This window comes from Wyeomyia smithii, chromosome 2 (genome assembly GCF_029784165.1).
Source record: "Wyeomyia smithii strain HCP4-BCI-WySm-NY-G18 chromosome 2, ASM2978416v1, whole genome shotgun sequence".
NCBI lineage: Eukaryota > Metazoa > Arthropoda > Insecta > Diptera > Culicidae > Wyeomyia > Wyeomyia smithii.
In genome coordinates this window covers 55,673,663-55,695,393 of record NC_073695.1, presented here as the reverse complement: position 1 = coordinate 55,695,393, position 21,731 = coordinate 55,673,663, and the positions used below count along the sequence as shown (strand labels likewise).

Below are 21,731 nucleotides of genomic sequence, written 5' to 3'. Positions count from 1 at the left end.
ACGGATATGAATGATAAGCGTATACCTTACTTCAATAGCGATACTGCCAATAATATGATATGATATGGTACAGAAATCACCTAGGCAATATCATAATAGATCTAATCTCTGGTCGCAGTGATGAGTCTACACAGGAAAAAAAAGACACTCGTTTGATTGGAAGCCGTGAACACATCTGCACTTACACGAGAAATCACTGGGATATTGGAGAAAGGGTAAGGTATACAGCCGGGTTCGTTTTGATAAACGATTCACTACGAGTTCATTATGTTCGCCGCAAAAACCGTTACACGATCCTAGCTTATTCTGTTTGATGATGTATCACCGCAACAAAGCGCACTACGTTGTTGATCTGTCTGTAGATAATATGACATCATGGAAGGCATCGACATCGGAGTCTCTAGGATTTCGGTAGCTAGATATCTGGCTTTTGCGTAACCAATCGACTAACAACGTCTCTCGTATACTCATAGAGCGAAAACACTCCCGACCAATATCTAAAAAGTCATGAATATACAAAATTAGGTGGCGTCGTCAATGTTCAAAATTTATAAGATAAGAAAAGAACAAAAGGCCGTACACACGGGTAATAATAAAACAATATCCGTTCTGAAGATTTGGGTTTTTCGTGTACCTATATTAGTTTGTAGAATGTCCTATAATTTTTCGAGTATAAAATATATAGTCTGTCGGGAGAGTGATCAATAACAGTTAATATTATCATTTACACTACGAAAACCGGTACAAGGACAAAAATAATAACAACGCGGTCATAGTTTTTGTACACGCATCCAAAGCCTAAAAATTAAATTAAAAGCATATAAGCATAAGTAACAATACAACAATCCCAATCCATTTTAAAAATGCCAAAGTAATCATTATTGATTTCATCGTTTTGAATCTGTGTTATCTTTGGAAATGTGACATAGGGGAACTGCTCCATTATTCATCTCATTAAGCCGATATTCACGAAGAATGCACGGATTAAACAACAAATTTTAATGACGTCATTGAACATATAAACAACATACGCTTACGTGCTCTTATAGAATCGTTCAGTATTGTATATTTAGTAAACTTAGCTAGATTTATCCTGGAATTTGTAAAACAAACCATTTTGCACAACGCTTCCATATCCATCTCAAAACTTAAATCACTGCTCAATTATTCATCTTACGACGCCCCCATATTCATCACACTGCAGTGCACTGTTAATCATGAATGAATCACATTATCATGAATTAACGTAGCCGCTGTAGTTGTTTACGTGCAAATATGGTAACCTAGGTTGCCACGGCAGTGCTGTCCATTTATGTCAATTATGTCGGAATAATTCAACATTCTCAGTATATTAAGTAAGAAAAGATATGAGGTTTTTATGCCTTTTTGAGTAACATACTGTGACTCAAAAGGGCTTTTCCTCATCACGAAAAGTTCATTGAGGCATATTTAGCCAGATGAAAACATCAAATAAATAAATAAATAAATAAATGATTTGTACGTATCAGCAGTAACCGATTTGGCAACTTTTGATTTTCTTCAAGGCAGTGAAAACAGATGAAAATACATACAGTTGAAATTTAGGAATTGTAGAAATACATCTCATATATTTCTGCTAATTCAAGCTGGTTTTTGCAAATTTGAGGTGAACGTTTTTAAGGTTAAAGTGTTCTTAGTGTAGTGAGTGATTTTGTCTAGTGAATAAAATAAAAAATGGTCCGCTAGTGATGAGAAAAACTTTGGTTGGCTGCTGAACGAGTCCCGTTGTAGCCGTACAGAACAATGCGCGGATTTTGTTTTCTGAGGTAGGTGATTGAATTTAATGAGTTTTCGAGTGCAGATGTCTGACTATTATATCAAATTTAGAGCTTTTAAGTGAGTTTTTGAGGATTCTACTTTATGAGAAATCTAAAGTGAACTAAGAAGAATCCATTCCATGGATTAGCAGATCGATTTAGTTAGAAAATATGCGTTTTTTACTGTTTTCAATTGTGTTTTCATGTTGTATGAGATGCATATATGGGCTGAGATGAATAATGGAGCAGTTTCCCTAATTATCAAAAATTTGCATGGAAATAAAAATATATCCAGCTTTTAACGCTCCATAATGGCGGACGCTATAATGCAAAGCTCGTAATTAATTACCCATCCTTTTGACAACTCTGCTTTCGTCAGTTTGAAGTCTTCATACATTTTATCAAAAGAAAAATATCTGGCAACATTTGTGTTGCCAATTTTTCAGAAATCCCAAATCTGACGTAGGCAGAGAGATTTGCATATTACGAACACGCATTATAGCGACCGTCATTATGGTGCGTAAAAAGCTGGATTAAAAAGCTAGAGAAGTCATAAATTGAAAAGAAAAAAATGCAAAGCAAAAAAGGTTGTCGGATAAGTTTTAACTTATAATTGCAAAGTATTTGAAGTACAATCCATACGATAAATCTTCGTGCGCCACCCAAAGCCACCTGCGTTAATTTATAAATCAATAAAACACTGTACATCGACAAAGTATAGCAATTGTTATGGTAACATCTTTTTTATAAGAATGCGATAACGTGAGCGTATATGTGTTACTTGGAAAGAACAACTAGGGATGGGCGAACGGCTCGAAGCCAGTTTTTGAAAATTGAGTAAGCGAGCGAACGGCTGTCGTAAACGAGCTACGGTTCTTTAAGTGCAACTGAAACCGCACTTATCTTTAATATGGTGTCGTCATTCCTGGCAAAATTCGTTGCATTGGAACACCGGCGTCAATAACATGTAACATATTTGTGCTGCGTGACAACCAAAGCAAAGTCTTGGTGCAACATTCCGATTCGGAACTTGACCTTCTGTTTATTTATTCATATACACACTTCGCCGACTGCTTAGTGTACAGGACAATTGCGGGGCTAGCGCTACGATCCTACTGACACTAACAGTCTCTTCCGAGCCGAGACTTGAACCTACGACGACTGGCTTGTTAGGCCAGCATCGTACCTCGAGACCATCTGCATTTGCACGCACACCAATACATGTCCTTTCACTAGCGCGGATTTATCGCATTATGTTTGTTGCGATTTGCACCATTATCACTGATATTCCACTTTCAACTCACTATTTTGTCACAATATGGATCTTACCAAACACACCGAACATAAAAGCTACATTTTAGCATTATTTGAAACATATATTTTAAATAAAAAAAGCCCCTATCGAAATAACACTTGTATGGCAGTTGAAAGTGCTGCCAGCTCTCTTCTGCTCTTCCCACATATTGAGGAGAATAACAAGCCTGGTGGTGGCAGCTGTCAAAATTGGAATAAAAGTATCCTTCTGTGCCATTCCAATCGAGTAAATGACTCATTAAGGTGAAACGGTTTAGAAGCCACAAATGTTCGATTTCGAACCACCACTTCGAATTTATAAAAGCACAGGACGCGGTAATAGTTAATGCGTCACCTGTGAAAACGCGATTTGTTGTTTGCTGTGGTGAAGCAAACATAAGACAGCGTTTTCTCACGGAACGCATTAACTATTACCGAATCTTGTGCCTTTGAAAATTGGAAGTGGTGGATCGAATTCGGCCATTTATGACTATTAAACCTTGTTTTAGCTTCGACCTGTTTTTGTTTACTTCTCTTTTCAATTACCAAAGCAAATTTCAAATCATATCAGCTCACTCTAATGTGAACGCTCGAAGTGATATCCGATATCATCTGGCGATATCAGGTGATATCCGCCGTAGTCTGAACAAGCCATAAAAATGCTATAACTGTTCAGACTTAAATATGTCGAATTAAATGCTGAAAATCATTTTTCTGCCAACACTAGCAGCGTACCACACTATAGCATTTTGTAGTGTTTTTGACAAGGTTGTTCAAATTACAATACTTTAACGTACTGTTAGTGCATAATTAAAACAATAATGATCTCTCTTCAGAAGAAAATGTAGGAAAGTGAGTTTTCCCTTACAATTTTTTATACAAATTTGAAATGCAATACACCAAACCGAGACTAAATCAATCAACTTGAGATATGTTTAGGATTGTTTCGGGCTCCAAATGGAACAAAAAAAAACTTGGTCCTGGAAAATCGATTACTTTGTCCCACCCTAATGGATATTCCGCTTGTTGTAAATATTATACCATGCATTACTCTAAAAGAAAAGTGAGATGCTAGTACATGCACGATAGTCCTTGAACATCATTCTGCATGAAGCCGAAAAAGTGAATAGGTAAATGTTACATTATCTCTGGAAATTCTCAATTGGTACTTAAGAGATCAGCTACAAAGCGGTATTAGAAACTAATGTATATTTTACTTTATGGCAAATATATAAGCTTATTTTGAAGTTGTTAAAATAATCTTCCACTGTATCAATGTCTCGTCTCTCGGTCATCTTTTCGCCATTATGTATATTACCAATGTTTAAAATGTTCCAAATGCCACGTAAAACAACAAAGCCTTTCGCTTAGATAAAATGTCAAAGAATTTCCTGAGACGTTTCTCAGACATTCGGTAAGACACGATCGCAATCAACAATTTACTGCCTGAATGCCAGCGAAACATAACCAATGCTACAAACGGCATAAAGAATACAGTTTTATCGGCACACTAAGTTGACACCTAGGGTAACGGGGGTATTTTGGCCCACATGCATATTTTGGCCCACCCGGTAACATTTCACGCATTTTATCTGATAAATTCAATGAATATTAGAAAACTATGCATGCAACATTGAATAACACACCTAAGAATCATACTACACTATAATTTTCGGCGAAAAACTGGCTCTAGGTAGTGTTATTTTGGAATTAGTTCATACATATTCAAAGTCAACCCAAAGTCAAGAGGAAGTGGTAATATACAAGTCAGCGTCCGGAAGCTATTGTAACAAATAGGTATGCTTATGAAACAATTCGTTGTTGTAGTAGCATCAATAAAATATCATGGAAACAGTTTGTATACTCTAACATGTTGGAAAAAGTTGAAAAAGTGGTTAAACGCATGGCCGAAATATGTTTGCCTCTTTCTGAAGCAAACATATTTTGGCCATGCCAAGTTTTGACATCTCTTTGATTACCGTTCGGCCGTTGCACGTGAACAAAGAAGCAGCTTGTGACAATTTACAGGTAATTACTTCTTAATTTATCACATTTAACGATATTAAATTAGATGACAATGCCAAATCATTTAGATGATAAGCCAAATCATTTAATTTCTAGATGCCTAAAATTTGCAAAAATTCACAGCAGAAGGATGTTCTCCTCAAACGCACTATTTTTGCTCTAAAAGTACCGATGATGATCTTAGATATAATTAGTCCGAACTATTTCTATACACGTCTGTAGATATAAAGGTGGGCCAAAGTAAAAATTTGGTGGACCAAAATACGTCTTTAGTACTTCGTAGAAATTTTGATATTTCTAGGATATTTTTCAATATATTGCATTGTTGAACGGTGTATATTAAAATAGACACTTAGCTTTTAACAATGGTATAAAAGAGTAGGTATTTATGTTGAAAAATTGTGTTTGTTTTTAATGAACTGTGCGAACACTTCCCAAAGCTGGCCAAAATACCCCCGTTACCCTAGTCGAGGCATGATCTGTGAGACAAAAGCACACTACCGCGTAACAAATTCCCAGGACGGTATCTAAAAATAAACTCGCTTTGGCAGTCGCACTATTTTTCACCCAATCTGTTTACAATCGGCGTGTCGAAATCGATCCCATAAACGTTCCAACCAATGTCATAAATAACGCCACGGGCATCTTGCTTTCATCCATGATCAAATAATTTTGGGTTTCGTACATCCGCTGATTAAGCGAAACGATCTTCACACGTCCAGCCTAATAAAATATTATCACCTTGTTCATGAGCGTCATTTGGCGGGGAGTGTGGAGGGGTTGTATCTTCACTTGCACTTCATGTGCATTACGTTTGATCCAAAAGCAGTCGTTCGTGGATCAAGGTGAAGTGCGGTTCGTTTACCTATACGAGCAAATTGGATCCCAGTAGAAACGTGAAACAATCTCCGAGAGAGAAGATTACGGTGGATTATGAAGAAATATTTTGCTTACCCCTTGTTCAACAGCAAACGATGCCGTGAACAAAATCGCGGTAGAAAAACTGGATATTGTGACTAAAACGAAAAGCTTGGCGGCATATTTTTAGAAATATTTTAACTACTAGCGGTGCGACTTTTAATGCATTGCATAATGCAATTATTGCTCAGTTGCGCGGTGATATAAGCAATGGTGGGCAGGAATTTTACTCGACTTTCGCAGATGAGTGTGGTATATTCGAAGCCTCCATTTTGGCGATGACATATATCGCACCAAGTCATTGTACTGTGGCATTACAAGTACTTTTGTAACGGGGTTTTCGTGTCAGATTTGAATGACATATTTTTGCAATCATGCATAAAGCTGTACTGTTCACGCTACAGCGGGCCCAAGCGTGGAAAAAGATGCTCGCAGAACATTGACAAATGATTCAAAAGCAATGTCATCTGTGTTAAAATATATTATCATTTACAGTTACTATTATATTTCGAAGCTTCAAAAAACATATTAAAAAATTATGTTTTAAACACATGCTTCCATCCCTACGAGACGGAAGGGGAGGGATGCTCACTTCTATTGCAGAATCAATAAAAAATATATTTGTGCACTGTAATTATTCAAATTTAAAGTACTATAGAACTTCATTTGCAAAACCTAGAATTTATAACAATTTTTCAAGCTTTATCAAATAAAATAAACTTCGACGGCCTCTCTGCAAAAAATTCCACATGCAATTTTATCGATTTTTTTATTCAATTTTGCATTTTTGGAAGCTCAGCTCTAGCAATTTTCGCTAACATGTTTTCCTACTAGATTGAACCCTCGACTAACAAATTGTGGAAAAAACATTTCGTATGTATTAAATCCTTCGGATAAAAGAAAACAAACTATCACAGTACATACATATTTACCTTACCGAGAGCCGTGGTGGCACATGCTGTAGTAAAAAAGTTGGCACCATGATTCACCAGTCACCCGGAACAGACATTCGATCGATGTGGTCGAGCCCACGTGCACGCTGCGCCCCACTATTTCTGATGCCGGTAGGGTTGCTGAAGAAAGCGATATCACAGAGTTGTCGTACGGCATCCTCACGACGTGACCGGCCCACCGCAGCTTATTGATTTCCACTAGGTGTGCAATGGAGTTCTCTCCAAGCAGCGCGTGCAGCTCATGGTTATGCGTCTTCACCATTTTCCGTCGCCCGTCTGTACTCCGCCGTAGATAGTTCGCAGCACCTTCAGTTCGAAAGGGTGTTCAAATCTTCCGCGAGAAGCGTTGTTGTCTCAATTCCGTAGAGGACTACCACTCTTGTCGTGGTTTTGTACAGAGTCACAAATACACGAGTTCATCGACTAACTCAAGCTTATCGTCGTCTACAGTCTGGCTTCGGCTCCAGTCGGGCGTAGGTTTCCTCCGTTATTGCAAAGTTACATGTTATGATCAAAGTCATCCACGTAGTCTAGAAGCTGTACTGACCTTCTGAAAATCGTGCCTCTCATGTCAATGCCCGCCCTCCGGACCACACCTTGTCTTAACACTCCGCGCGATTCAAAGAGACTTGAGAAAATCCCCGGAATACGCTTGTAGCATATCTTTTGTTTCATGGTGGCCTTAATCAATCGTGTCAGATCCTCCAGGAATCCATTGTCGTACATGATCTGCCACAACGAACTTCATGAACATCGGGGGCTGGTACTCGATCATCTACTACTGGTGCTCCTAAGTCAGTTCCTTTTTTCTACAAAGTTGTTCAAAATTAACGAAGCTAAAACATAGTAAAAAAACTTTTTGACGTAGGACTACGTCTATCTGGAAGTGAGGTACCTTAAGTTGAAAATCCAGTAATTCAACCAGCGAAAACCAGGGAAAACTAGTCAGGTTTTGAGCGCTTATTTTTCAGTCATTTATAATCAGGTTATCGAGGTTTTGGCATCAATCGATCAGAAATTCTTTTACGGTTGAATTTATGTAACAAAAACAACCTGTTGTTTGAGATACACTATTGAAAAATTGGTAAATAATATCGATTGTCTAAATCATACCGAGCAACCAATCACTACCTTTCTTCCCAGCAGTTTTCGATGCTTATTTACTTTCTTTACCATTCCCTATTCTTCTTACCTCCCCCCTCTTTCCAAAAAACTGAGAAAACCTTGATATAAAAGATACCATTCGAACATTTCGCCCCGTCATTTTCATTCCAAACCGTACCAGTGACATACGAAAAAAACGTGAAATTTCGGTTTTCGAATTTTTTTTTGATGCCAAATGACTTAAAATTGCATGAAACGTCGAGAATTGGTGTCATCTGAAATTTTTTTTTTTTGCAAAAATCTACTCTCTGAGACTTAGTCGTTTTTTCAATTGTGGAAGGCGGAGTTCAAAGTTTTTAGAATTTATCATTTGAAATTGATCAGTCTCTTGAAACAGCTTGTATAATGATATTCACTATAACTAGCATCGAATACATTATGTTTCATTAGGGTGGTTCATTTATTCGACATAGGGTGATTCATAATATTGCATAAAAATGAGTATAAAATGAAAAAAATCACTTTTCACTGAATACCAACAGAAAAATTCCTGAAAATATAATATTTGTTATAAAATTGTCGTTAAGGTGGCAATGTTGAATTGGAAAAAATATATGTAAAATAGCAAGATATTACAAAACAAATTTACAAAATGTATCAAAAAAGTACTCTGTGCAAAAAAAATTATCTCAACCAAAATTAAGATTGTGTCTCGCGGAAAATGTTGAATGCTTTCATGTCATTTGCAAAATCACACACGGGAGGTACATGGAATTCGAATATTTGAAAAATGTTTTACATTCCAAGTGTCTTAAAAGTACATGAAACGGTGGAAACTGATGAAATATGTTTTGTTTTATTTTGTTTGAAAAATCTACTCTCTAAGACACTTGTACTTGTTCTTTCGAATGTTGTACCAGACAATTTATTCGTTTTATTTACCACAATAATGTCCTTTGCCAACACTTGATTAAACACACAGTGCTCTGGCTTATATAATCGGACAAAAGACTATGTCGATGTTATTCAGTGATAATAAGAGTATAGGAATCTCAATCAGATACGCAACACAATTGACTCGTTGTTTCTGGGTTTGTGTCGTTTTGACAGTTCGACCATATACTTTCTGTCAAGTTTACATCATCAGAACGTGAACGTGCCCATTGGCTGAAACTTTGCATAAACGTTTTTATAGGCAAAAGATGCCATGTTGTGCTATTGGTTTAATATATTGAAACACAACTCATTTTTGAAAAGCTATTGAAAATGCTGTTTCGGATAGGTATTGATGATTACAAATATTTTTAGAGCCAACACGGTTCGTTTGCGCGGTGTGACGTATTCGACAAAGTTGTAGATTATATTTTTGTTTTTCAAAAAAAATATACACTCTAAAAACAAATCATTAATTTTTTGAAAAAAAAAATAAAAGAAAGTTATGAATTAATTATCCAAAACAGCCCATTTAAAAGAACTGATTTTTGTATAAAAACTACGAAAGTTTACCCGAACAACGAAACCGGCCATGGAGAAATCAGAAAAAAAAGCTATGATTTTTTATTATTTTTTTTTTCACAGGATACATTTTCTTTTGGAAAAACAAAGTTATTATTTACAACTTCGCCAGATACACTATGCCAATCAAATAAACCGTTTTGACTGTAGAAATATCCTTAATTCCACATAGAGTGCTCTATTGGAAATTAAAAATATGTCTACAGTCGAAACGGCATAGTTGTGAATAATATTTTGTCCTTCCAGAAAAAAACCTTTTAAAAAATTGAAAATATTTCTTTTTTTTTTTCAAAAAATGATAACTTATTTTTCTTGATTTCTAAATGATCGGACTGGTTTCATTGTTTTGGTAATCTTTTGTAGGTTTTGTTAAAAAAATCAAGTTTTTAAAAATTGAGCCCTTTTAGATAATTAATTTTTAATTTTTCTTAAATTAAATAATCAAATAATTTTTCAAGTGTAATTTTTTTGGAAAGACGGAATTATTACCTACAACTTTGTCTAAAACGTCACACCAATAAAACGAACCGAAGTGCTTTTTTTTATTTTATACTCATTTTTCACAATATTATGAAGCACCCTATGCCGAATCAATGAACCACCCTGACGAAACATAATGTATTCGATGCTAGTTATAGTGTATATCATTATACAAGCTATTTCGAGAGACTAATGATCAATTTCAAATGATAAATTTTAATCATTTTAAACTCCGCCTTCCACAATTGAAAAAACGACTAAGTCCCAGAGAGTGGATTTTTGCAAAAAAAAATTTCAGATGACACCAATTCTCGACGTTTCATGCATTTTTAAGTCATTTGGCATCAAAAAAATATTTCGAAAACCGAAATTTCACGTAACCACCCCCCCCCCCCCCAGGGTGATTTTTCGGTTTTCAAAATAGGCAAACTTGAATCGCTTTACGCCACGTCACTTTAAGTCCGATTGAGCTGAAATTTTGCACAGGGTGTTTTTTCGAGCAGGTGAACATTTTGTATAGGGTTTTTTTTTTTTTGAAATTCGAGATGACTTTTTTGGCTGGCACCCTTATATCCGCTCCTCAAGATCTCCCCGCTGTCATGTAGCGCCAACCTTAGAGATAGCAGCATTCAAATCACTCAGAGTTTGCCAGTCAGAAACTTAAAACCGCCTGGGAAATACTTGACTAATCAACGAATTACATCTGTTCTGAACAAGTGCTTGCTCTCGACTCTTTAAGTCTTAAAACTACTGCAAATAGCAATATAATCCGTTTACATTTTCTTAAAAGGCCCAACATTCACTGATAGAAAAAACCGGTTTCTCACTTACTTACCTTCATCTACTCTTTCTTCAAATTCTGCTTGTTTTTGAAGACCTTCCCTGTTTTCCGAAGATTGTCTTACAGAATTATCTAGAATTTTTCTTTTGGCGATGTTCTGGCGAGTTTCAGCGGAATTGCTTCCTAGGTACGAGAACAACTTCGTTGGTTTCGTACCGTAATGCGTAACGGTTCGATGCCAGATCTGGCCATAACAGAGTGTTATTTTGGCCTTGGTTATTTTGGTTATGTTTGGCCGTTGATGGTACCGGTTGTTCTGTACGGCTTACTGAATTCGCAACACCCAGATCGTAACGAATCAGATGGAAGAATTGACCTTCTTGGCGGCGTCTCTTATTGAGAGGTTCGGATTGCACTTGGAGTAATCTCGCACTTTCCATACCACCACGGGCTCGGTTGTCTTGGTTTTTTTTTTTTCACTACTCGTCGTCGGATCGTCTGGGTCTCCGTAAACGGTTGAACCACACGAGACGTGGTTAAATGGTCTATTACCAAACTGCTTCTCGATTCAACTGTGGACTAGCCTGAATTTTCATCATCATCTCGATAATTTGACAGATTATAACGAAATTGAAACTACACATGTAAACATTACACTTTAAACTGATTTTACCCGAAATTTTATTAATTTTTACCCATTTAATAAAAAGTTCATTTGTTTTTCAATCTTGCTCATAAAACATTATTTCATCAATTGTGCCGTGTCAAATAAATGTTGTGTAAACGAAAAAAAATTATTTTAGCAATCAAAACTAACCATAGTTTATTTTGAAACTCGAACTAGGCTACCTTAAAATGATCTACCACTACTCTCTTCCATTCTGCGAGAACAAATCAAGCGGCTCTCTGTGCTCAATATTTTTATCTTTTACCAGTACTGAGCTGATAGAAAGGTTATTTTATTTCTACACATACATTCAAAATAAGTATCGAAACAAGCTCAATGATTTGCGAATTTATTTCAACTCTTTTGAATCCGGTATCCAAGAAATACTCTCTAAAAAAACAAGCTCAGGATCACAATAAGACCAAGAAAACTGTTACATTTTGTTTTGTTATGTTTTTACGCAATGTTTAAAGAGCATATTTGCAGTTGTTTTTTTGGAGAGTACTAGTAACTTTATTGCAGATTACTACAATTATTTCGACAAATTATAATTTTAAAAATTATGTGAACCAACGAAAAATGTAGGGGGTATACTTAATTTGGAAACTATCGCCAAGGGGTACGTGGGCAAAAAGGTTGAGAACCGCTTAGTAATAGAGCTCTCAGTTCTGGAACTACTTATATTGAATAATATTTCAATACTTTTTCAGCCTTTTCACAGCTTAACGGAAAGAAAAGCTACATAAGTCTGCAGAAACTAGCAGTCTCCAACTACTAGTATTAGTATCGTGGGGTATTTGAACATTTATCTTTATTATAGCTTCCCAGAAACCCAAAGTTGCCATATTTAATTTAAAACGACAACGTCTCGGTTTAAAAATTATTCTTATTTCAGGATATATGATCGATTGTTGGAGCTTTCTAGAACTTGGAAGTGGATTTTCAGTTTCGTTCTTGGTTCCAGAAGTATCATCATTGAAGGTTTTCTAACGTATTTTACAATTTTATAAAAATTCCCTGAAACGAAGGAGTCGCATAATGTATATAAATATGGCGTCCGGTCTCTGGACTTCAGGTTTCGGCTTTCAGACGTGACCAAGGTCCCAGAAATTATCATACTCATTGACACAAAAATGTTGACTTCCTTATCATCTTTCGTGTTTGCTCCTTCTTCCTTCCAACACATCTAAAACCGTTTTTGTAAGCTTGGATGAAATCAGTACAGGCGTTTCAGAGTTATGCTGGAGCATACATACAAATATTGACTTTTAAAGGAATAAGTTATTAAATCGATTACGTAAAGTTGTAACTTAGATCAAAGAGGTTATTTGCCTTTTCCCGTTTTGCATTTAACATTATAATATCAAAAATATTCCCACAATAGATCAAAACTTTGGTCATAGTGGTTAGAAGCTTATTCGTCGACCTTCTAAGACTTTTTTTTATCTTATCGCATTATTTATGTCAATGATGTATTAAGTTGCTGTCAATTGAGAGCATTTTGAAACTTAGTTAGATCATGCTGGTTGACATTAACTAATTGACGAGAAACAAACTGATCATCGCTAAATAGATTTGAACCATTATTTCTCGAACTGGACTGGACAGCAAAAATGTACTGTGGCACTAAGTAATGATTTATTTTAACAGACGCTTGTTTGACGCTTATTTCATCTTTTGACTGATGAAATCAGTCATCAACTACTTACAAGACAAATAGTCGCACTAATTGACAGAATACAACAAATTTCAGACCAGCAGCGTAGCCGTCAAGCGATACGTTTTAACCACAATCCTTTAGCACAATAAAATGATTAATGAATAAATAAATTTTAGCAGCAGTGTTAAATTATTAGCAAACACGCACCCGAAAGAGAGAGACACTTTAATACAAATAAACGAACTCTATACATAAGCAAATATTTCCCAGCTCACAGGACAAAAACATAGAAAACAGGTAAGAGAGATAGCAAACTCTGTACAACAGCTGCGCGTACTGTGTGCTCCGAAAGTAGGGGAAATTCACTTAAAAATACTTTTCAATGGCACCGTTGCAAATTTTGAGTAACCGAAACGAACGGCGCGAGCGGCTTATCCCCACCCATATATGGGACGCAAACTACGGACATGCGATGCACTACTACCAGCCAATGATCGATTATCTTGATGCGAAACAGCGCGGCAGGACTCCGGAGAGGATACCTTATCTCCCGTACACCGAGGAGCGCGGTCTCGAGCGATTTCACGCGAGCCACTTCGCGTTCAGGCCCTACACATCTAACGAGGTTGCGGCCCTGTCGGAAGAAGCGGTCGATAAGGCGGTAAGCTATCTGCCCGATTATCGTTTCGATATAAAACGCTCGGTACTCAGTGTAACCGCGACCGCCGATGCAGCTAGGCTGAAAAAACACGTTACACCGGACAGTGTTCTCGATCGGTATCAGAGTAAACTCGTTCAACGCACAACTCAACAGCAGCAACAGGAAAATCAAGACAGAATGGCCTTGTGCAAGAGAACGCAATTCTACAAAGACCTAAAGGATGACGGTTTGTCTCCGGAGTTGAAAAAAGCTGTCCGTGGAAAGTCGGCCTATCAGATCTCCAACATTCTGCTTGCCGAAAGTGCCAAATCTCGTGCCTCCGAGGAACGATCTGTGAGTAAGACAACACGTAGTTCTTCGGTTGCTCGTCGAAGCTGTGGCCGAGGCAACAGTGAGGTGCGCTATATCATCAAATCTTCCAGCGTCAACCTGAATGATGCTGCGGAGGAAACTGAAACTGAAACTTCACAGCAGTATAAGGCGATGCATACATCGGTCGACAATGTTCGTCGCGAAATCAAGAACTTTGCCGTTAAGACCGAGGAGTTCTTGCATGATACCAGGTGAATCCACAGTAATGCTATCTCTCTACCTATTCTATAAGAACTGTTAGCTTATAAAAGTGTGTTTGTACAATGTGACAAGGTGTTTGTAGTAGCTTAGCTAGTGCTCTGCAAGTAGTGACGAAATTCTAAATAAGGCAATGTACGGTATAAATTTAGTTCCGCTGGCGTTGTCACTCACGCGTTCAAATGTCATTTCTTCCGATCCGTGAACTTGTCGCCGTCTGTATTAGGAGTCCGATCCATTACGTCAACAAGCAAATTTCAAGTAAAAATAAGAAGCCCGGCCGTTTTAAAGCAAAATAATCTATTTTCGTGTCCAAAACGACGGGTGCGCAAGGCGCTCGGTTGCGCGTTTTGTTCGTCTGTAATCACTTGCCAAACCCATCGTGATCTTCCTCTCGTTTGTTCGTCAATGCCCCGATAAATACACTCATCCTTCCACCTGGCCATGGATCCGCCGAGCCAGGAGCGGTCGCTGGTTTGCTCAATCAACTTCAGCGATGGCATTGAAATTTCTACCAGAGGTAACTAAACTCATTCGATAGCCACCACCGCATGATCATTGTGACAGCAGACAGTGGGAAAATTTCATTCGCTGTGCTTCTTGTTTGATTCAACATATTTTCATTCCGCAATGAGGTCAACCGCATAACGAACATGAATTCAGCAGAACGAAGGAATCTAATTGCCAAAGCGGCACATCATTAAAATGTCTTGTTATTTTTAATTTCTCAAATGTTGCCGTGCGTGCTTCATTTACTGAACAGTCAGCATGATAACGACGCATGGTTTGGATTTGTCACATCCTATAAATATATGTATGCAGTGCCAATTTCAATCATTCTCACTCTTGCTTGGTACCTAGTCTGTTGCAAAATGTTTTGACAGCGGATATTCGTGTCAATGGTTATCGAAATGCAGTTTACTCACGAGTTAATTAATAGTCACATGCATGGTATGTTGTTAGGTACGTTAGAGTTTAACATTTTGCTCATTGAACTATCCAATTCCACTCCGATCACACTGTTTTGAACCAGTGGACATGTAAAATAAGAAATAAACAACAAAAATTTACATACTTCACTCTTACATTCCTTTATTGTTAACATTTGAAAAGTTCCAGAGCACTTAGACTATAAATAGACTGTTCTAGAAAGTAGCAACACCACATTTTAATATGATAGGATGTTAGAGGAATAACAAACAAATATTTCTGTTCCAAGCATTAGTTGGAGATACATTCATTTATCAATGTGTTTACATGAACAACTCATAAGTTTTTTTCTATGCAAGCAAATCGGCGTTTCATGCATCTAGAACATTTGACATAAACAGCAACATCGAAAATTTTATTCACTATCAAAACAGCGAAAGCCAGCACCAAAGCAGCCAAAGTTTTTTTTTTTCTTTGAAAAATGTCTTCAACTGCTCTAAAAACAGGAAGAATTTAAATAAAAAACATAGCCGGAGATCGAAATAATTACACTCGTAGCGGAAAAAAATTGTTTTAAATTTGTGAAACGTGTTTCGGTGATAGTATATGATTACGCGAAAGAGTATTAGGGATCATTCATACTATACACAACGTTCTCAGGGGTGCGGAGGGGTGGATGGTGTGTATTTAACGAAGCGTTACACTGTGTGTGGCAAACATGTAAAGCTGCATTACGTGGAGGTGGGTGGGTACTAAGATAAGACGCGACAATAGGCTTCTTATTTTTCTATTCTTAACGCTCGCTATCCCTGTTAAAATGTTTTGAAACGTTCCAAATCGTTTTTACCACATTGAATATATTTAGAAACTTTTACAAATGAATGAAACATTAATAGATTTGACAAATAGAAGAAATTTTGGAGACAAAATTAAAAACGATAACCACAGACAAACAAACGTGCCTCTTCGAAAAAAAATCCTGAAAAATCTTCGTCCTTATTCGCAACGTTACACTCATGCGCCACCATGTGAGCTTACTGTCTACTAACTTATTTTCGTAAAACGGTTTATGTCTTTGCTAATGGGTGTGCACGCTTGCTTAAATCAACACAAGCAGCATTACTGATGGTTTTTGTCTTTGATAATGAATGTGCACCAGCTAGCTGGCATCTCTATCTTATTTGCTTTGTTTCATCGCAGCTAACATCGCAGCGGATCCGCGATTTGCGGGCCCCATTGACAGATGCTATGTTATGCGTATGAAAAGTGTCAGATGTCAGATTGAGCCAAACATCAGCCTGGTCGGAATTGGTTCCATGTAACCAAAGATGATTAGAACAAGATACCTGACTTCCAGTTTTTTTCATACATTTTGCCCACGACACCTTTATATTGGTTAGTGCTGCCATCTGATGACTTAAATTCTCATAAAACTGGTTATTAGCAGAATCGATTTATGTGCATAATCCGCCAGATGAAAATGAAAATCAGATAACAGCACTATATAAGGATATTGAAAATTAGATGACCGCACCGTGCAAGGATATTTAAAATTAGATGGCAGGACCATACAAAGATATTGAAAAAAATTGCTTCACCTTTCGCCACCTTGCCGTCATCATCAAAATATCAGTATACAAGTTAGTTCGACTTTCGTTCACGCGCAGCGACAATCGTGTCCGATGGATTCTGCAAGAGTCAGAAATCTTGTTCTAGTCATCTATGATGTAACGCACACCGATTGTCAGGCCCTGTTTTAGGGTTGGTATTGAAAATAGCCAAATTCCGCGTTATGTAATATTTGAATGGTTCCTTATCTTCGTTCCCCTTTCGTTAAATATATAATAAATTTCCTAAAATATAAATATATTATCCGTTCTCGTTTGACGTTCATTTTTGCACCGGCATCAGAACAAACAATCTTTCAAAATAAACTGCATCTGTCACAGTCATACACGTTCAATGGAAAATTTGCACGATTGTGTAAAAAAATACTTCACAAGAAACGCTCAGTGATAAATGGTATACAACCCCAATAACCTTGCAGAATTTTTATTTCACAAGTTTCTTGCTCGAAGAATGATACTTATTATTTACCCGAATTCACGACTAATCGACCTCATAGCAAGAAATGCACCATCGTGCTGCGTGAATAAGCAAAACAAGACAGAACCTGAAACATAATACCCAGTTTTCAGTGTTGTGTCAATTTACCGTCTCGAGCAAGAAAAAAAGCACTTTCACTCCGCGATTCAGAAATTAATTACGGTGTCGCTTAATGTGACATCTGGATTTGGTAGATGCTTACTTCATTCTGTTGAGCACACGCGAATAAGCAGCTGTGTTAATTTTAGCAGGAGAGAAAACTGTTTATTTTTCAGTTTTTTTTTTTTTCAATGCGGTGACATTATCGCATCAACATTTCTCAACGTGTAGCCTTGCAGATTTGTCGAAAATTATTTGAGAAAACATTTCTCTTCCTCCTTCTTACCGTTTTCATCCATTTTGTGTAGGGCAAAACAGACCATATCATGCTTTGGGTTAGACAAATTTATTTAAAATTAAATCGTCATCAAAATCATGTAATTGTATTTTGTTTTTCATTGTGCACTTGAAAACTATCCAAACTCTATGACTCATTCTCAGATGCAATGTACTAGAATGTGTGAAACGCTTCAGATGACCGCGTGGTCATCTGAAGCGATCTCAAGCGATCTTTGACCTGCACTAGGCAGTAGCCAACACATCTTCCGTTATATATATAGCTAGTGCTTGTGAATCGATCTTAATTCGCATCTTTGACGAAAACGCACGGCATTTCAATAAAACATATGTCAGTCTTGAAATTTTGGAGACCAATAGGCAAACCCATTTGTACCAGCTGATTCATCAAGCGTTTCTCTTTTCTGTCTCATCCAATACCAACAGCAAGCAGACTAGCATTGAAATAGAGCAGCTGAATGCCCGCGTCGTTGAGGCGGAAACCAAGCTGAAGAGCGAAGTGCAGCGCATCAAGAAGAAGCTGCAGATCCAGATTACCGAACTGGAGATGTCGCTGGATGTTGCCAACCATACCAACATCGAGCTGCAGAAGACGATCAAGCGTCAATCGGCACAGCTGACCGAGATTCAGGCCCACTACGAGGAGATTCAACGCCAGTTGCAGTCCACCGTTGATCAGTACGGAATTGCCCAACGTCGCATTCAGTCGCTCAATGGTGAACTGGAAGAGATCCGTATCAACTACGACTCGTCGCTGCGCTCCAAACGTCAGGTTGAGGTTCAGCTGGAGGAAGCCACATCACGCATCAACGAGCTCGTCGTCAGCAACGCTAACTACTCTTCCCTTAGAGCTAAGCTCGAACAGGAACTGCAGGTTTTGGCCAGCGACTACGAGGAGGTTTCGCGCGAGTTGCGCGTCAGCGATGAACGTTACCAGAAGGTTCAGGTATGAGTATGATTACTAACAATCGATGAAACAACCAGCTCAAAACGAACACGATCTCTGTTCCAGGTTGAACTCAAGCACACCGTTGAACTACTGCACGAAGAACAGGAAAGAATTGTTAAGATTGAAACCATCAAAAAGTCTCTGGAAGTCGAAGTCAAGGTATACCAACGAAACCCCAAACATCATCTACTTACTTACATCTAACGTATCATCCAACAGCAACTTTCAGTCCGTCTCGAAGAGGTTGAGGTTAATGCTGTTGCCGGTAGCCGTCGTATCATCAGCAAGTTGGAAGCTCGTCTGCGGGACATCGAAACCGAACTGGAGGAGGAAAGAAGGAAGCACGCTGAAACTATCAAGATCCTGCGCAAGAAGGAACGCTCGGTTAAGGAAGTCTACATCCAAATCGAGGAAGACCAGAAGAACCTCCAAATCCTTCAGGATGCATTGGAGAAGGCCAACCAGAAGATTGCTGCCTACAAGCGTCAGCTAGTCGAACAGGTAAACGTGAGCATGTTTAAAATTCGAATCCCAATAATAACCATTATAATTATTTACAGGAACAATGCTCACAGACGTGTGTTACAAAGGTGCGTCGCTTCCAGCGCGAACTAGAGGCTGCCGAGGACCGTGCCGATGTCGCCGAAAGCAACCTGAATCTGGTTCGTGCCAAGCACCGTACCTTCGTCACCACTTCAACTGTGCCCGGATCGCAAGTCTATCTGGTTCAGGAAACTACCAGAACCATCAACGAGACGTCTTCGTCATAATTTGGCAGAGGAAGGGCAAAGTCACGACAGGGCAAACCATTGCCATGTGATCCAATAACATCCGGGCGATATGGCGATCTTGCGCCATATCGATTGATCTTTCAATTTTGTTATAATTTTCGTTTGTGTTTGGTTTAAATACCTTTTACATCTTCTGTTCTTTATGTCGTCTGTCTTCATTTCTGTGTACCATTAATTTCTTTCGTTACAACTGAAGTCACACTACAGTCCACGACAAAATATAATCTCTTTAATATGACATGTAAGCCATCATACATTAGCTAAGTAAAACAAATCTTGCGGGCGACCAACAAAAGCATCTGCTATCGCAAATATTGAAGAAATGGAAAACTCTACATTAACACCGAGAAAAAAGGAAATACAAATAACTAGCCGCTTAGTTTTGTTATGGATATTGCTAGATTGGGAAAAGCAAAGATGTCGTAAGGCAAATTAATTTATTCTTATTGATCGAGAGCAGAATTTTATTCGGAAATCGAAACATTACATTACTTTTGTATATTATACATCTTAATAATAAATAAATATTATTGAAACAATAAAAAAAAAACGAAATATAAGAAGATAGTAAAAAAAAGTCGCGAAGAGAAATCCATGCAGTTTTTTCAAAATCTATTTATTTATTGAACACCCATTACTTTAGTCGATTTTCAACCAATACCTGGAATGGAATTGGACATATTTAAGAGCCACAGTGGAGAATGTAAAATGATTGTCACTGAAATCATAAAATCAATAAACTTTGAAAACCACAAAAAGTGCTATTTTCATCAATCTTAATGCTTCTTTATTAACTTTAGTCACAGACTTTAGTTTTATGATTTTCTATAATGTTTTTGCTTCTAAAGGGTGATTTTTTAAGAATTTGGTTTTTCTTTTAAAAAAAATACGCATAAAAATTACAACTGTATGAAATCTTTATTTGAGACGATTGACGAATTGGTTTATGCCATTTACTTTTTAAAGATAATTTCATTCAAATGTTGGCCACGGCTACGTTTTAAATGGTCCATACTAAAAGTCGAATTTTGAGTCACTTTTTCGAGCATTTCGGCTGGTATCTCGCGAATAACGCGTGTAATGTTGTCTTCCAAAACTGGAATTGTTATTGGCTTATCCGCATAGACGAGAGACTTAACGTAGCCCCACAAAAAATAATCTAGCGGTGTTAAATCGCATGATGTAGGCGGCCAATTCACCGGTCCATTTCGTGAGATGAATTGCTCACCGAACTCATTCCGCAATATGTCCATTGATTCGTGCCATTGACCGTAACGTTGCGATTTTGATCATTTTTGAAGAAGTACGGACCAATGATGCCTCCAGCGTGTAAACCGCACCAAACCGTGCTTTTCTCTGGGTGCATTGGCGATTCTTGTATTGCCTCTGGTTGCTCTTCGATCCAAATGCCGCAATTTTGCTTATCAACATACCCATTTAACCAGAAATGAGCTCCGTCACTGAACTTCGTCACTGAAAAAGTGGATTTCACAGAGGACGAATTTTGGTAATAAAATTCGATTATTTGTAAGCGTTGTTCAGGCGTAAGTCTGTTCATGGTGAAAGGGCAAACCAAACTGAGTACATGAGCTGTCAGAATTCCTGCGTGAACTGTCAAATCAGAATACACGAAAAACCACATAGCAAAAAAAAATCACCCTTTATGTTCTTTATTAACCTTACTATCCGCTGCCGTATTTGCACTGCTTCCTATATCTTGACTGCAGCGCATGTGTCAAATTGAGAACTACAAAAAAAGTATGAAAATGCAAGACAGCGCTTCAGACAATTTTGTTTCGCGACGACTGTTATTTAACTTTATAATCATATTGATTTTTTTGCTGTTGACGACAGTAATATGAACATAACTTCTAGCGTAGAAAAATGGATACTTCCTTATGAATGTACAATTAATTTAAGCCTTAAGGATTTGTAGAAAATATCTTTCTTGATTATTTGAATTGGGAAAGTTATAGTACAAAAGCCGGTTTTCAAGATAATTCTATAACGTACAAGTAATATAAGTTTGCTTGACCCATAGATGGCGATAGTTGCTCCAAACCCAATTTTAAAGATTGTATTAGCTTTGGAGTTTGAGCCCTATTACATAACTCAACCAATTTTGTTATACTTAAC

The 21,731-nt window shown here is 37.5% G+C and overlaps 1 protein-coding gene across 3 annotated transcripts in view; it reads left to right on the top strand.

Moving 5' to 3' along the window:
• The window catches only part of LOC129722694 (paramyosin, long form), a 50,724-nt gene extending 30,381 nt beyond the window's left edge, over positions 1-20,343 (top strand). Inside the window, exons 1-6 of one of the 3 annotated variants that reach the window (XM_055676363.1) lie at positions 5,947-6,040; positions 13,369-14,416; positions 18,282-18,801; positions 18,868-18,963; positions 19,024-19,305; positions 19,365-20,343. In XM_055676363.1, coding sequence (XP_055532338.1) covers positions 13,575-14,416; positions 18,282-18,801; positions 18,868-18,963; positions 19,024-19,305; positions 19,365-19,574 — 1,950 coding nt within the window. In that variant the 5' untranslated portion in view covers positions 5,947-6,040; positions 13,369-13,574 and the 3' untranslated portion in view covers positions 19,575-20,343. Of the gene's footprint in view, positions 1-5,946; positions 6,041-13,368; positions 14,417-18,281; positions 18,802-18,867; positions 18,964-19,023; positions 19,306-19,364 lie in introns of those variants that run through there. The other 2 variants (XM_055676362.1, XM_055676361.1) reach the window with 2 other exon arrangements.
• Positions 20,344-21,731: the final 1,388 nt, after the last annotated feature.